Source organism: Nicotiana tomentosiformis, chromosome 9 (assembly GCF_000390325.3).
Source record: "Nicotiana tomentosiformis chromosome 9, ASM39032v3, whole genome shotgun sequence".
In the NCBI taxonomy this organism is placed as follows: Eukaryota; Viridiplantae; Streptophyta; class Magnoliopsida; order Solanales; family Solanaceae; genus Nicotiana; species Nicotiana tomentosiformis.
In genome coordinates, this window is record NC_090820.1 from 57,973,632 (window position 1) to 57,990,783 (window position 17,152).

At 38.1% G+C, this 17,152-nt stretch overlaps 1 protein-coding gene across 1 annotated transcript; it reads right to left on the minus strand.

Moving 5' to 3' along the window:
* Nucleotides 1-15,122: 15,122 nt before the first annotated feature.
* LOC138898847 (uncharacterized) lies at nt 15,123-15,614 on the minus strand. Its single transcript, XM_070184953.1, has one exon. The coding sequence runs from the start codon at nt 15,612-15,614 to the stop codon at nt 15,123-15,125; it is 492 nt and encodes a 163-aa protein (XP_070041054.1).
* Between the last annotated feature and the right edge of the window lie 1,538 nt (nt 15,615-17,152).

Here is a 17,152-nt window from a genome sequence, read left to right on the forward strand (position 1 = left end):
GCATGGTCATATTCCTGGGCAAGTGATTGCGCGTCTGTACTCGCACACAAGGCAGAATACCCTCTAATATGCGCGGTCGCGCATCTGGGCGCGCATATGGCATAGGTCCGGTAAAATGGCCATAACATTTTGTAGAAATATCCAAATGACAAACGGTTTGATGCGTTGGAAAATAGACTCAAATGGATTTGATTTGATAGGTATATCACCACCTAAGTCTTTATAGTTTGGTAGCAGCATGCGTTTGAAGCCGGATGTTGTGCGAATTTATCTTAAACTTTAGCCCATTGCATAGTTCCCAACATGGCTTAGTTCTAGGGATCTCCTTAGGCCCTCAACAATATCCAATACAACTCCTACACTTAATATCATGATCATATAAGTTTTTACAGTGCTTAATCCCTCGTGGAAGGAAAGACGACACTTAAGCGACTTGTGAGCATGCTTATGGCCTCGGACTAATAGAAAATTTGAGGGGCCTCACATCTATATCATTAGCAAACATAAGTCCTGGCTCGAACTCTTATGACTCAGCTCTATAGAACGATTTGGATTTGAAATAAGGGTAACATACTCTTAATTGTAGCTTCATATTTATATAATTGGGAGCACAACACATCTATAAGCAAGGCGCTACTAGACATGGCTTGTAGACTTCCTAGGATAAAACTGCTATGATACCACTTTAGTCATGCCCCAAACCTAGGGAGGCGTGGCTGGCACTCGGTGCCATACTCGGCCCGAGCGTACCACTCTATAACCATGAACTGTGGAGGGGTATCTCTCAACTTAGGCCAGTGAGACCTACCTGCAAGCTGACAATACCAATCAAGGCCGATGGGGCCAGATTCTGAATCATCTGAAAATAATGTCTCTCTAATATAAGGGTAAACATACCCAAAAGCTCATATACATAACTGTGCAGGCCGAGGAGGCCGCCATGAACGTCTACAACTAGCAATACCAAACTTAACATGTACACAAGGTTGGCAAGGCCATAATACTAACATACAAAATACACAGGACTCGTCTACAAGCCTCTAGAGATAATTGAACTATATCATGGTCGGGAGAGGGCCTCGACCTTCCCATCAAACCTGTATATATAAAATGGCCTCCAAGGTCTAAACCTGGTATCTCCGAGAAATTGGAGCTTACCAACCAAGTTGATGTTTGACTCTGTCTACTGGGAAGGTCTATCCAGCTGTCTATCAGTACCTGCAAGTATGAAATGCAGCGTCCCCAACAAAAGGGACGTCAGTACTACTAAGTATGTAAGGCAATAGAATAACTGAAAGCTGAAACTGAACTGATAATATAATAACTAAAAGTAACTGGGAGTCAAGATAATCTGAAGATATGCCTCCCCACTACTACTGACTCAACTCTCTCAATATAGTAAGTAAAATAGCTTTCCGGACCTATAAGGCTCGGTACGTGTAACTGCTCTGCCGTAGTAGACTCGCTCATAGGCGCTCAACCATACGAGGCTATGTATCTCGACCATTCTAGATCGCTCATCGGTGCTCGGCCATAGTAGAATCGGTATATAACTTACCATCTGATCATAGGTTGCCCAATAGGGGTCTACCCACCGATTATAGCTCGATGGTTGTGAAAATACGTAATACTATCCAATAGGGGCCTGCCCACCGATTCTAGCTCGATGGTGGTAAAACTTTAGTAATACAATATATATATATATATATATATATATATATATATATATATATATATATATACACCATCTGCTCTCTTAACTGGAAGAAGATAATACTTAACTGAATATAAAGTCCCGATAAGGGAGAATACTATAACTTATGAGACTAGGATAATGTACATAAGTTCATGAATACGAACATCTCTTTATTTCTCCTTATCAAATGCATGTAGTTACGGGATCATGCCAAAATGAAGAAAAGGTTTAGCCTTAACATACCTTATCACAATATTTCCAACAACCACGTATCGTTGCACCTTAATTTACAGCATCAATAATAATACTATCATTAAGTTACGAAAGGTACAACTATCGCACGACGAACGACAAGCTTATTTAATAATAAAACGGGCAGCATCTCCCCTATAATCTATTCTTCCTCCCAATTCGACATAACACAAACAACAACAAGAACACAACAATAAAAACATGTATACATAATTTTCCAACCTTATATCCATTACAAAATACCTCAAAATAGTCCACACACCCCAATCACTTCATACATAAAACGACAACCATAGTAGTGTCAAACAATCCAAAAATGTAACGACGAACGACCAGCCCACCATTCCTCCATTATGTGGTGTTTTGCCACACCATTGCTCCTCCCAAACTCCATAAAATAGTAGCAAAATAGACAACCCAACAACAAAGCGAAATAGCCCATAAAACAGTTCGATACAAGTTGAATAACTCGCACTCACGGCTTTCGATCATCGTCTCATGAGTTCTTACAATTATAGAACGAATTTATCTACTTTTCCAGCAGAAAAAATGGATGAAAGAGGGTAGTATACTTTCCTTATTTGGTGAATATCTCATCTCCTATCTTGGTTCTTCAACCCTTAGGTTTTTCTCCAACTAGAACTTGAAAAGAAGAGAAAATCATTTAGGGTTTTGTGTTGAATTTTTGGGAGAAGTTTGAAGGGTCTTATATATGATCCTTTTGATATAAAAAGAGTGTTATATATTAAGGAAACTATCCCTTAAAGGGCTCTTTGGATGGCCCCAAATAGCCCCTTTTTCGACATATTTGGTCCTTTCATTTAAGCAGGTAGGTGACACACCTACTTGTCACCTATTTAGTCTGCATAGTCTCGCAAAAATACAAATATATCTCTAATCCAATATCTTATTGACAAATGGGTTAATTAGAAACTAGACTCTTAGATATTCAATTTGATTGGTGGATCATCCCGTAATTCCAAGTATATTGGGAGAAAAGCTCAGCTACATTTCACCTAATTTTCAGCACATTATGAATGTAACTTGTGATGACATTTGCCAACTTTTGTTCCACAACTCACTTGACTTCAAAAAATAACACACGACTATCATACAACTAATATAACTCATAAAATAACGTCCTTATCATGCTAAGCACCCCAGTCTCACCCCAAAAGTATATGTTATAACATTCCCAACTTATCGACTTTCGACGAAACTTATTTTCTTCAATTCGTTTAGCTTCTAAGCCTTCCAACCCTCTTTGTACTTGTTATTCATGATCTTATATATTTGTAACCTTCACAGTTACATGATTAACTTGCTTTATATACTTTCAAAGATGATCTTATTTCTGAGCTCACATCAATTGATTTACAGCGTAATCTTACGTACGAAAATATGGGGTGTAACAGAGGGGGAGAATATAACGACCCGACTGGTCATTTTGAACTTTAGCATTCCACTCAGTGGTTCTAGGTCTTGAGTGGCTTCAAATTGTGTATTATGACTTGCGTGTATGGTCGTATTCGATTTTCAGATGTCTCAGGAGTGATTTGGATGAGTAATTCTCATTTTAGAAGCTTAAGTTGAAAATATTGACCGAGGTTTGACTTTTGTGAAAACGAACTCGAAATGGTATTTTGATTGCTCCGATAGGTTCTTGTTGTGATTTTGTACATGGGAAAATTCCCGGAATTAAATTTGGAGGTCCCTAGGTTGAGTTGGCTTGTTTTGCCCAAAGTTGGCAATATGAAGGTTTAGAAATCCTTAAGTTTAACTATGGTTTGACTTTATGACTATAGGGTTCGGATTTTGGTTTTGGGACTCGGAATAGGTTCATTTTATTATTTGGAACTTGTTTGCAAATCTTGGCGTCATTCCGAGTTGATTTGATAGGAATCGAACGCGAGGTTGTGTTTTTAGAAGTTCTTGAGTTTCAATATAGAATTTCATGTATGTTGATGTCCGATTCGCGGTTCTAGATGTTATTTTGGTATTTTGATCACACGAGCTAGTTCGTATGATATTTTTTGACTTGTGTGAATGTTTGGTTTGGAGCCCCGAGGGCTCGGGTGAGTTTCGGACGCGTTTCGGAGTGTTTGGAAGAGTTTTAGTTTTGCTAGTTTTTGAACACGTGCTACAAGCCTCGCAAATGCAAGACTTTGTTTGCATTTTCGAGGTGGGAGTCGCATTTGCGAAGTTCACTGGGGTCTGTTAGGTTCGCATTTGCGAACATTTTGTACACTTTTGCGATGGGGTTCTGGGCTAGGCAGGATCGCAATTGCGATCATTAGGTTGCTTTTGCAAAATGTTCAGTGTTTGCATTTGTGATAATATTGTCGCATTTGCGACGTTAGCAGGGTTGTGATGGATATTCCTTTTGCGATCATTCTTCGCATTTGTGACACCTGCGCGTGAACATATGGGCTACAAGACGAGATTTTAGTCTCATTTTTATATCTTTGAACCCTAGACTCGGTAGGAAGCAATTTGGAGAGAGGATTTTTATCTACAATCATTGGTTATGTGATATTGATCAATTTTTAACTATATTACATGATTATATATGAGATTTAACATCAAAAGTTTGAGAACCAAAGTGAAATTTTGGGAAACTTTGTCTATGTTTTAAAAAATAAAAATTTGGGAGAGTCGAATTGGACTCGAATTTTGAAAGAAAACACATATATGGACTTGTGGGGTTATGGATAGTCAAGATTTACCATTGGACCCGGGTTTTGACTGGGCGAGACTTGGGTTGACTTTTGTTGACTTTTGGGGAATTGTATAAAGATCATAGCTTTACTTATTGGAATTGGTTTCTCTTATATTATTTGATGTTATCAAGTCGATTTTGGTTAGATCAGAGCCGAGCTGAGGTGAATTGTAAAGGAAAAGCTATTTTTGAGTGTTGATTTGGCCTAGTTGAAATAAGTATCTTGCCTAACCTCGTGTAGGGGAACTCCTCCTTAGGATTGGGTTTGATTGTATCATTTGATTATGTAAAAGACGTGTACATGATATGACGAGTGTGTATACAGCCTTGTATGTGGATATTGATTGGTTTAGACTATTAGGATTCTTTCATGCATCTAATTGAAGTTGTCATATCAAGTTATACTTTCCGACATGCTATATTTGAGTTGTTAGTACATGCTCTACTTTTATTGTCAAGCTTGCTCATATATGCTTTAATAAAAGTTGTAACCTCTTTTATTGTCAAGTTATTCTTAATTGAAGTCTCATTTCATGTTACCCCTTTTATTATTGAGTTATTCTTATTTAAAGTCATTGTTACATGTCATCTCTTTCATTGCTGAGTTTATTCTCCCATTTCATTGTGTCGTTGTAATTCTTGTGTTGATCTACTTACCGTACTCTCGTGTTATTATTGTTGTTATTGTACTCAGTGGTGTTGAGCCGCGGGCTATGTATTATTGTGGTATTGGTATTATTGTTATGAAAGTGTTGTGGCATATGGGCACGTGTGGTGAGAGTTGTTATGTTATGTTGTTGTGTCTTGGCACATGTGGAATTGTTGAGAGGATTGATGGGGTGTTTGCACGTGAGTTGTCTGTGCTTATTGTTGTTATTGATATTTGCACATGGGATGATACAAGGAGAGCTATATATATTGGGTTGCGTATGTGGCGAGACAAGGTGGGATAATTACCGATGAATGTGTGGCGAGACAAGACGAGATTCACTTTATTGTTGCGCACGCGGCCAGACAAGGTGGGTTATGTCGGGGATGATTTGTGATGGCCTGAGGGCATTTTTATCGATGATATTTGTGTCGTGGTGTGACTTTCTTGTGTGTATCATGCATACTACGGGTTTTGTTATGTTGTTTCCAATATTCTATTCGATATCTCTGATTTTACATATTGACTTGAGATGTGATAGTACGCTTGCACAAGCATACACCATAACATGTCACCTATATCAGTCCAGGAATATGAACCCTGATGCTTATTGATCATGTACAAGTATTACTGTATACCTGCTTTCTGTGTGTGGTTTGGACTGGTGGCACGTGAGTTGTCCGTACGGGTATGAGATATTGTTTCTATTGGCACGTGAGTCATCCATGCAGATCTGAGGTATTATCGGTTGGCACGTTAGTTGTCCGTGTAGCATGTAAGTTTTTCCGTGCAGTTGTGTTGATAATATGGGCACAAGGTTCCATGTGATTATGATTTCATGATCTGGGACTCGTGAATCGTGAGTAAAGGTGTGGCTCCTCGTGATGATTCTTGCATAACCTTGTGATGGAACAGCTAATTATTTGGTTGTCATTTGTTTCCTTAATTGGCATCACTGGCACTTTAACTGTGTTCTGATTACTTGTTGCGTTATCACCTGTTTACTTCTTGTGGCTACTTGTAGTTTCCATTTTTCCATTGTTAACATTATTATTGTTGCTCTTTCTAAGTTTAACTGTACATTGATATTTGTTCCTCTGTTAGCTTTATATCAACTATTTCATAGGTTATTATGTCTAGTAGGTGTCTTAACTGTACCTCATCACTACTCCACTAAAGTTAGTCTTGATACTTACTGGGTACCATTGTGTACTCATGCTACGCTTCTGCACATCTTTTGTGCAGATCTAGGTACCTCAGAGAGTGTCAGTCATTAGTTAGTTGATTATGAGTTGCGGCGGAGACTTCTAGGTATACCTAACATTGCATTCGCACGCCTAGGTGTCACGACCCAAACTGGAGGGCCATGACTAGCACCCGGGCCATACTTGCCGAGCACCGACATACATTTTATCTAACCTTTCTTATTATCTATAAGGGCCAACGAGGTCAATATAAATGGTAGGCATAAATCATAAACAGCCAACAATGACAGATAATGACATAAACATATATAACATGGGCCGACAAGGCTGTCATAAAGCTATATACAACAAAAATAAGCCGACAAGGCTATCCAAAACTATACATGAGACGACACCTGTCTATGAGCCTGTAAAGGAACATAAGTGTTGTAATATTACCGGAACAAGGCCCCGACATACCCATAATTTCTACAACAAAAATGCATACTAAGACCACGACAATTCCGGAGAAGGGATCTCGCCAACAACCGCTGAACTAGGCAGCCTACTGTGGTAGATGAGCTTCGTCTACCTGTCTATCAGGACCTGCAGCACAACATTTAGCATCCACGAATAAAAGAGATATCAGTATGAATAAACTACTGAGTATGTAAAGCAGGAAAGCATAAATAAGAACAGTAATGTAAAGAGGGATAGAGAATATACAACATGTAACATCTGAGTGCCTATGAGGGCGATTGACATGAAATGAATGTTTTTATATATATATATATATATATATATATATATATATATATATATACTTTTAAAAACATAGGCCTCATTGGGCATCATCATCATTATATCGGACTCGGTCGTAATAGGCTCGGTAAAAATGTACTCGGCCATCATAAGGCTTGGTAGAATCGTACCCAGCCACGTGGAGCTCGCTAAAATCCAACTGATCAATGGTTGCACAATAGGTATCATACCCAGACGACTATAGCGTGGCTCGATAGAGTAAAATAGGTACATATATATAATGCATGCTGGACTCATGGAATCACACTCTGACCCTTTCAAAGTAACGTAAGGTCGGTAACCTCCGTATATGTTATAAGATCTAACTCGTCATCATGAATCTTTTAGGAATCAGGAAATACCAATAACATTTGATACACAAGAATAAGAGAGGCAACATCAACATCAATCTTTCCATAAGAAGGGAAACAATGTAAGTACTACTAGCTTCTAAGAGTGGAGTATCTTTGGAAGCTCATTCGTTTACATTCCGTTCAATTGGAGTTGTGCAAAATGAAAGAAAGGTATAGCCTCACATACCTTGTATATACTGCCCAACCTCAATCTATACAAATGTCACGGTTCCTTAGTCTACAATAAGAGAAATGATACTATCGTTATCATTCAAGCGTCGTAACTATTATATATCGATCACAACCTATTTTACGGTAAAACGGGCAGCATCTCCCTAATTTATATGACTCACCTGTTAAAAAAATCACCAAACATCCCAAACAATATCAACAATAATCATAATAAGCCTCTCAACTATTTAATAATTGTTACGAGTGGTAAGCTTGGTTTACGATTAATAAACTATAGTTTAAATCCCTTTATTCCCCTGTAAATTTGTCTACAGCCAAAACAACATTATAGATATGTTATTATACCAACAACAACAATTCAATATCAATAACCAATCCCCACCCATCCAGCCCCTTCAAAAATGCAAGAGCAACTCCCACAATCTAATAAAACAATATCCAATACTAGTCTACAACTTCTAGTTACTGCTCTATATGGATTCATGAAGCTAATACTTCTAACACTTATAAAATCTTACACACATGAAGAAAGGGGGATTTCTTACCTTAGATTTCCAACAACAACTCCTATTCCAACTTTAATTCAACTAGAACTTGCCATGACCAATTCTTGTTCCTACAGTCCATGAAGGACAAGATGAAATCCCATAACATGAAAGAAGAATCAAATTGGACTAATCTCATAATCTATTCACCTTTAAAACTTTGAAGAAGAACTAAACTTACCTCCATACATGACTAAAAATGTTGCTTGTGCATAGGGTTTAATTGAGCAAAGTGAAGCTTTAAGTTGCTGAAGGTTTTTCTTTTTCTTCCTTGCTTCAAAAGAATTCCCAAAGTAAAGAACAATTCTCAAAGTGGAGAAAAACTCTTCTCCAAGTGAAATAATAGGTTGGAAACGTTTATCTTGTTCAAGAGAACATCAAAAATAGTGTATGAACCCTTCTAAGGTCAACTAAGATTTCTACACATGTTCATGAGAAACTTTCCAAGCTAAATGAGGCTCTCAAGTGGTGGAACGTTTTTGTTGTGAAGAGAAATCAGCAACCTAATCAATCTCAAGTTGTATAATTACTTTATGTACTATGAGACCCACAAATAGATATATATATGCTTTGTATGACTCATATACTTGTTCATCAAGGTGATGACGAGCAAGTAGCTCATTAAATGTGATGGTGAAGCAAGCACCTTATTTTCATTCCTTTGTTTATAGATAATCCCTATATATATAATATATGGCAATGTGTAGTAATATAAAATATGTGTGCTTGAAATAATATTGGCACCCTACTTCTCGAACATTGTCGAAACGCATTTTCTTCCATTCGCTTAACCTCTCTTCTTCCCGACACATATGTGACATTGTTCTTAACCCTTAATATCCCTAACCTTGGTCCCTCGGATGAAACTCGTTTTTTTTCTATTCGTTTAACTTCTAACTTCTAATACTTATTAACCACTCTTATACACCCTTGTAACACCTAAGGCCAATAGGATTAACTTCTTATCCTCTAAAATAAAATCATTTCTCGGATTTACGTCGACTAACTTACGATGCGATTTAATATACGCGAATATGGGTTGTAACACTGGAGGGCCATGACTAGCACCCAGGCCATACTTGTCGAGCACCGACGTACATTTTATCTAACCTTTTCTTATTATCTGTAAGGGCCAATGAGGTCAACATAAATGATAGACATAAATCATAAATAGCCAACAATGAGAGATAATGACATGAACATATATAACATGGGCCGACAAGGCTGTCATAAAGCTATATATAACAAAAATAAGCCGACAAGGCTATCCAAAACTATACATAAGACGATACCTGTCTATGAGTATGTAAAGGAACATAGGTGTTGTAATATTACCGGAACAAGGCCCCGACATACCCAAATGTCTATAACAAAAATGCATACTAAGACCACGACAAGCCCGGAGAAGGGATCTCGCCAATAACCGCTGAACTAGGTAGCCTACTGTGGTGGGGGAGCTTCGTCTACCTATCTATCAGGACCTACAACATGACATGCAACATCCATGAATAAAAGAGATGTCATTACGAATAAAGTACTGAGCATGTAAGGCAGGAAAGCATAAATAATAACAGTAATGTAAAGAGGGATAGAGAATATACAACATGTAACATTTGAGTGCCTTTGAGGACGACTGACATGAAATGTATGTTATATATATATATATATATATATATATATATATATATATATATATATATATATATATATACTTATTAAAGCATAAGCCTCTTTGGGCATCATTTCGTATCCGGACGTAATAGGCTCGATAAAAACGTACCCGACCATCATAAGGCTTGGTAGAATCGGACCCGGCCACATGGAGCTCGCTAAAACCCAACTGATCAGCGGTTGCACAATAGGTGTCGTACCCGTCTGACACTAGCGCGGCTTGGTATAGTAAAATAGGTACACATATATAATGCATGCTAGACTCATGGAATCACACTCTGACCCTTTCGGAGTAACGTAAGGTCGGTAACCTCCGTATATGTTATTAGAGTTATCTCGTCATCATGAATCTTATAGAAATAAGGAAATACCAATAACATTTGATACACAAGAATAAGAGAGGCAAAATCAACATCATTCTTTCCATAAGAAGGGAAACAATGTAAGTACTGCTAGCCTCTAAGAGTGGAATATCTTTGGAAACTCGTTCGTTCACATTTGCATTCAATTGGAGTCGTGCAAAATGAAAGAAAGGGATAGCCTCACATACCTTGTATATACTTCCCAACCTCAAGCTATACAAATGTCACGGCTCCTTATTCTACAATAAGAGAAATTATACTATCGTTATCATTTAAGCATCATAACTTTTATATATCGATCACAACCTATTTTACGATAAAATATGCAGCATCTCCCCTATTTATATGACTCCCCATAAGTTACAACAACCACCAAACAGCCCAAACAACATTAACAATAATACTTATGTTATTATACCAACAATAACAATACAATATCAATAACCAATCACCACCCATTCAGCCCCTTTAAAAATACAAGAGCAACTCCCACAATCTAATAAAACAATATTCAATACTAGTCCACAACTTTTAGTTACTACTCCATATGGTTTCATGAAGCTAATACTTATAACACTTATACAAGCTCACACACATGAAGAAAAGGGAATTTCTTACTTTAGATGTACAAGAACAACTCCTATTTCAACTTTAATTTAACTAGAACTTTCCATGAACAATTCTAGCTCCTACAGTACATGAAGGACAAGATGAAATCCCACAACATAGAAGAAGAATCAAATTGGACTAATCTCCTAATCTATTCACCTTTAAATCTTTGAATAAGAACTAAACTTACCTCCATACATGACAAAAAATTTTGCTTGTGCATAGGGTTTAATTGACCAAAGTGAAGCTTCAAGTTGCTGGAGGTTTTTCTTTTTCTTCCTTGCTTCAAAAGAATTTCCAAAGTAAAGAACATTTCTCAAAGTGGATAAAAACCCTTCTTCAAGTGAAATAGTGTTGGAAACGTTTATCTTGTTCAAGATAACATCCAAAATAGTGTATGAACCCTTCTAAGGTCAACTAAGGTTTCCACATATGTTCATGAGAAACTTTCCAAGCCAAATGAGGCTCTCAAGTGCTGGAACGTTTTTGTTGTGAAGAGAAATCAGCAACCTAATCAATCTCAAGTTGTATAATTACTTTATGTACTATGGGGCCCAAAAATAGATGTATATGCTTTGTATGACTCATATACTTGTTCATCAAGGTGATGACAAGCAAGTAGCTTATTAACTGTGATGGTGAAGCAAGCACCTCATTTTATTCCTTTATTTATAGATAATCCCTATATATATATATATATATATATATATATATATATATATATATATATATATATATAGTAATATAAAATATGTGTGCTTGAAATAATATTGGCACCTTACTTCTCGAACATTGTCGAAGCACATTTTCTTTCATTCGCTTAACCTCTATTCTTCCCGACACATATGTGACATTGTTCTTAACCCTTAATATCCTTAACATTTGTCCCTCCGATGAAATTCGTTTTCTTCGATTCATTTAATTTTTAACTTCTAATCCTTATTAACCACTCTTATACACCCTTGTAAAACCTAAGGTCAATAGGATTAACTTCTTATCCTCTCAAAGATAATATTTTCTCGGATTTATGTCGACTAACTTACGATGCGATTTAACGTACGCGAATATGGGTGTAACACCCTCCCCCCTTAGGAACATTCATCCTCAAATGTAAGGGTTTATTGGGAGTCTAACTCATCATGGATTATGACCAAAAAAAATCGACAGAGTTTTCCCTATAAAATGGACACTAGCCCAACTTGCAAGCAGTTAAACCCAACCTAATGCTCCACCAGGCTATGCAAAACATTATAGGTATGTACATTAACTGTGTATTTCCATTTTGTATTAGGGAGAAGTATTCTCTCACTATTGTGTACCTCATAGAGCCGTTTCAGTTTTCTTTGCATCTTGCGTTCTCCCGGTTTCCTCGTTATCTAAGGATAAATAGAAAATGATTTAGTATACACGTACGAGGCAAGGAGTATATGTAAGGGGTCGGCTATTAGGAACCTTCAATCTGGAATAAGTAAGGGTATTTAGACTTCATCTCCTCTTCCGCTTCCCATGTCATTTCTTCTATATTCTTGTTCCTCCACAATACTTTGACGGCTACATCCTTTGTTCTCAGCTTGCGGACTTGTCGATCTAATATAGCCACTGGTACTTCTTTACATGATAGATCCTCTATAACCTGTACATCTTCGATAGGGACGGCCTGAGAAGGGTCCCCAATACATTTCCTCAACATAGATACATAAAATACTGGGTGGATGAATTCCAATTCAGTTGGCAATTCTAACTCATAAGCAACCTGTCCAATTCATCGAAGAATCTTGTATGGCATGTTATACCGTGGACTCAACATACCCTTCTTTCCGAAACGCATAAATTTTATTGGTGAGATCCTCATAAAAACCCAATCACCAACCTCAAACTCTAGATCACGACGTCGGACATCACAATAAGACTTTTGCCTACTTTGTGATGTCCTCAGTTGTTCTTGTATCACTTTCACCTTCTCAATGGCTTGGTGAATCAAATCTGGCCCATATAATTCTTTTTCACCAACTTCAAACCATCCAACTAGGGATCTACATCTTTACTCGTACAACGCCTCGTACGGGGCCTTGTTAATACTGGAATGGTAGCAATTATTGTAGGCGAATTCTATGAGTGGCAGATGTTCATCCCAATTACCCTTGAAATCCTGAACACATGCTCGTAGCATATCTTCGAGTGTCTGAATGGTACAATTGGTATGTCCGTCAGTCTGCGGATGGAATGTAATGCTGAGATCCACGTGTGTGCCTAAACCCTTATGAAATGACCTCCAAAAGTTAGCCATAAACTGAGCACCTCAGTCTGATATAATAGATATTGGCACACCATGAAGCCTAACAATCTCCTTGATATACAACCTCGCATAATCTTCAGCCGTGTAAGTTGTGTTAACCGGCATAAAGTGGGCAGATTTTGTAAGTCGATCAACTATCAACTAGATGGAGTCAAACATATGATAAGATCGAGGTAATGCAGTAATGAAGTCCATATTAATCGCTTCCCATTTCCAGGTTGGAATATCTATATTCTGAATCAGTCCATCGGGCTTCTACTACTCGATATTTACTTGTTGGCAATTAGGACACTGGGCTAAGAATTCTGCAATAGTCTTCTTTATATTGTCCCACCAATACAGCTCCTTAATGTCATGATATATCTTTGTCGAGCCAGGATGGACGTAATATCGGGACTGATGGATTTCTATCATAATCTTCTCTCGCAACCTTGCCACATTTGGCACACATGATCGGCTATGGTATCTCAGTGCCCCATGTTCTCCGATCTCGAAAGCTGTAATCTTATGATGCTAAATGCCCTCTCTCAATCATACTAAGGTAGGGTATTCATATTGTCATGCTTTCACATCGGCTAGCAAAGATGATTCTGCCATATTCTGTATCGTAACACCTTCGTCATTAGAGTCTAACAATCTGATTCTCATATTGGCCAGATGATGAATCTATTTAGTCAACCCTTGTCTGCCTGCCTCAATATGTAGTACGCATCTCATTGAATTACGGGTGAGAACATCTGCTACAACATTGGCTTTACCGGGATGGTACAATATCTCGACATCGTAGTCTTACAGTAATTCAAGCCACCTTCGCTACCTCAAATTTAACTCCATCTGCTTGAATATGTATTGTAAACTCTTTTGATCTGTGTAGATTTCAACATGAATGCCATATAAGTATTGTCGCCATATCTTCAAAGCATATACTACTGCAGCCAGTTCCAAATCATGAGTCGGGTAAATTTTTTCATGTTTCTTCAGTTGTCTCGATGCAAAAGCAATCACTTTTCCTTTTTGCATCAATAGGCACCCCAAACCGATACTTTAGGTATCACAATATACCATATAACCTTTTGTTCCTTCTGGGAAAGTGAGGGCGCTGACGTCAATCGATTCTTCAACTCCTGAAAGCTGCGTTCACAAGCATCAGACCCATGGAACTTGGTAGCTTTCTGTGTTAACTTAGTCAATGGTGCTGATATAGAGGAAAACCCTTCTACAAACCACCTATAATATCCTGTTAACCCCAGGAAGCTGCGGACTTCTAACGGTGTTGTAGGTATTCTTCACTGCATCGATCTTCTGAGTGTCGACACTAATACCTTTGTCAGATATCACATGGCCAAGGAATGCTACTGAATTTAACTAGAATTCACATTTGGAGAGCTTAGCATATAACTTATGATCCTGGAGGGTCTGTAATACTATCCGTAAGTGGCCCGTGCGTTCCGCCTCCGAGTGGGAATACGCTAGAATGTCATCAATGAATACGATCATAAACACGTCAAGATAGGGTCTAAATACACTATTCATGAGATCCATAAAAGCTGCCAAGGCATTTGTTAGCCCGAACGACATCACTAAGAACTCAAAGTGCCCATATCTCGTTCGGAAGATCGTCTTTGGAATATCCTTCTCCTTAACCCTCACCTGATAATACCCTGAACGTAAGTCAATCTTGGAAAATATTTGGCAACTTGTAATTGGTCAAACAGTTCATCAATACTTGGAAGTGGATACTTGTTCTTTATAGTAACCTTATTCAATTGTCGATCATCGATACACATTCTTAACTACCCATCTTTCTTCCACGCGAACAAAACTGGCACACCCCAAGGTGAAGTGCTAGGCCTAATGAAGCCCTTATCCAGCACTTCCTTCAACTGTGCCTTCAACTCTCGCGACTCTGCGGGGGCTATTCTGTATGGAGGGATAGAGATCGGCTGAGTGACAGGTAACACATCAATGCTAAACTCAATCTCCCTTTCAGGAGGAAGGCCTGGAAGTTCATCTGGAAATTCATTGACCACGGGAACAAATTGTAGAGTAGGCAGATCCACCTCCGCATCTCTAACGTGAAGGAGATGATAAATGTAACACTTTGAGATCATCTTTATCGCCTTAAGATAGGAAATAAACCTACCTTTCATCATAGCAATGTTTCCCTTCCATTCAATGACGGGTTCACTGGGAAAATGAAACCTAACCATCTTCGTATGACAATCAATGTTTGCGTAACATGATGCCAACCAAACCATTCCTATTGTCACATCAAAATCAACCATTTCTAACTCAAATAGATCCGTCAAGGTCTGACAACTACAAATTATCATTGTGCATCCTCTGTATACCCTTCTAGAAATCACAGAATCTCCTACCAGAGTGAATATCGCGAGTGGTTTACTTATCAATTCAGTTCAACACCAAACTTATGAGCCACGAAAGGTGTAACATATGATAATGTAGATCTCAGATCAATCAATGCATATATATCATAATCAAACACAAACAATATACCTATGACAACATCTGGAGATGACTCGAGGTCCTGTTGACCTGCTAGAGCATACATTTGATTCTGAGTACTGCTCAAACTCAACATTGCACCCCCTCATCTACCATGACCCGCCAACTGCTGAAAACCCCGTGCTGGAAGTCGAACTGATGAAGAAAAACCAGTCATAGATCCAGTTTGCTGAGCCATACCATCATCTCCTTTGTTAGGACAATCCCGCATCATATGGCTATGCTGTTCGCAAGAATAGAATGCATCAGAACCTCAACGACACTGTCCAAAGTGCACTTTACCATACTGATCAAGTTGTATACGAGTCGTCTACTTTCTGGTCGAAGGCATCGCTAAAAGCAAACAAGGTGAATATTAGAGATGAACACTTACAACCCCGCTCTAACGCACTATCTAGATTCAGAAGGAAGGTAACAACCCTAGATGTCATGTAGCCTCTTAATTATAAATGTGGCACACTACACATCCATAATCAAGACTCTACTAGACACGGCTCATAAATATCCCCTAGGTCAGACTTGCTTTGATACCAAGTTTGTCACGACCCAAACTGGAGGGCCATGACTAGCACCCGGGCCACACTTGCCGAGCACCGACGTACATTTTATCTAACCTTTTCTTATTATCTGTAAAGGCCAACAAGGTCAACATAAATGATAGACATAAATCATAAATAGCCAACAATGACAGATAATGACATAAACATATATAACATGGGCCGACAAGGCTGTCATAAAGCTATATACAACAAAAATAAGCCGACAAGGCTATCCAAAACTATACATGAGACGACACCTGTCTATGAGCCTGTAAAGGAACATAAGTGTTGTAATATTACCGGAACAAGGCCCCGACATACCCAAAATGTCTAACAAAAATGCATACCAAGACCACGGCAAGCCCGGAGAAGGGAACTCGCCAATAACTGCTAAACTAGGCAGCCTACTGTGGTGGGGGAGCTTCGTCTACCTGTCTATCAGGACCTACAGCACGACATTCAGCATGCACGAATAAAAGAAACGTCAGTACGAATAAAGTACTGAGCATGTAAAGCAGGAAAGCATAAATAAGAACAGTAATGTAAAGAGGTATAGAGAATATACAACATGCAACATCTGAGAGCCTTTGAGGGCGACTGACATGAAATGTATGTATGTATGTATGTATGTATGTATATATATATATATATATATATATATATATATATATATATATATATATATATTTTTTTTTTTTTTTTTTTTTTTTTTTTTAAAAGCATAAGCCTCTTTGGGCATCAGCATCATCATATCGTAT

Coding starts and splice junctions, on each gene's coding strand:
- LOC138898847 (XM_070184953.1), bottom strand. CDS start 15,614: ATGGTTGATTTTGATGTGACAATAGGAATGGTTTGGTTGGCATCATGT.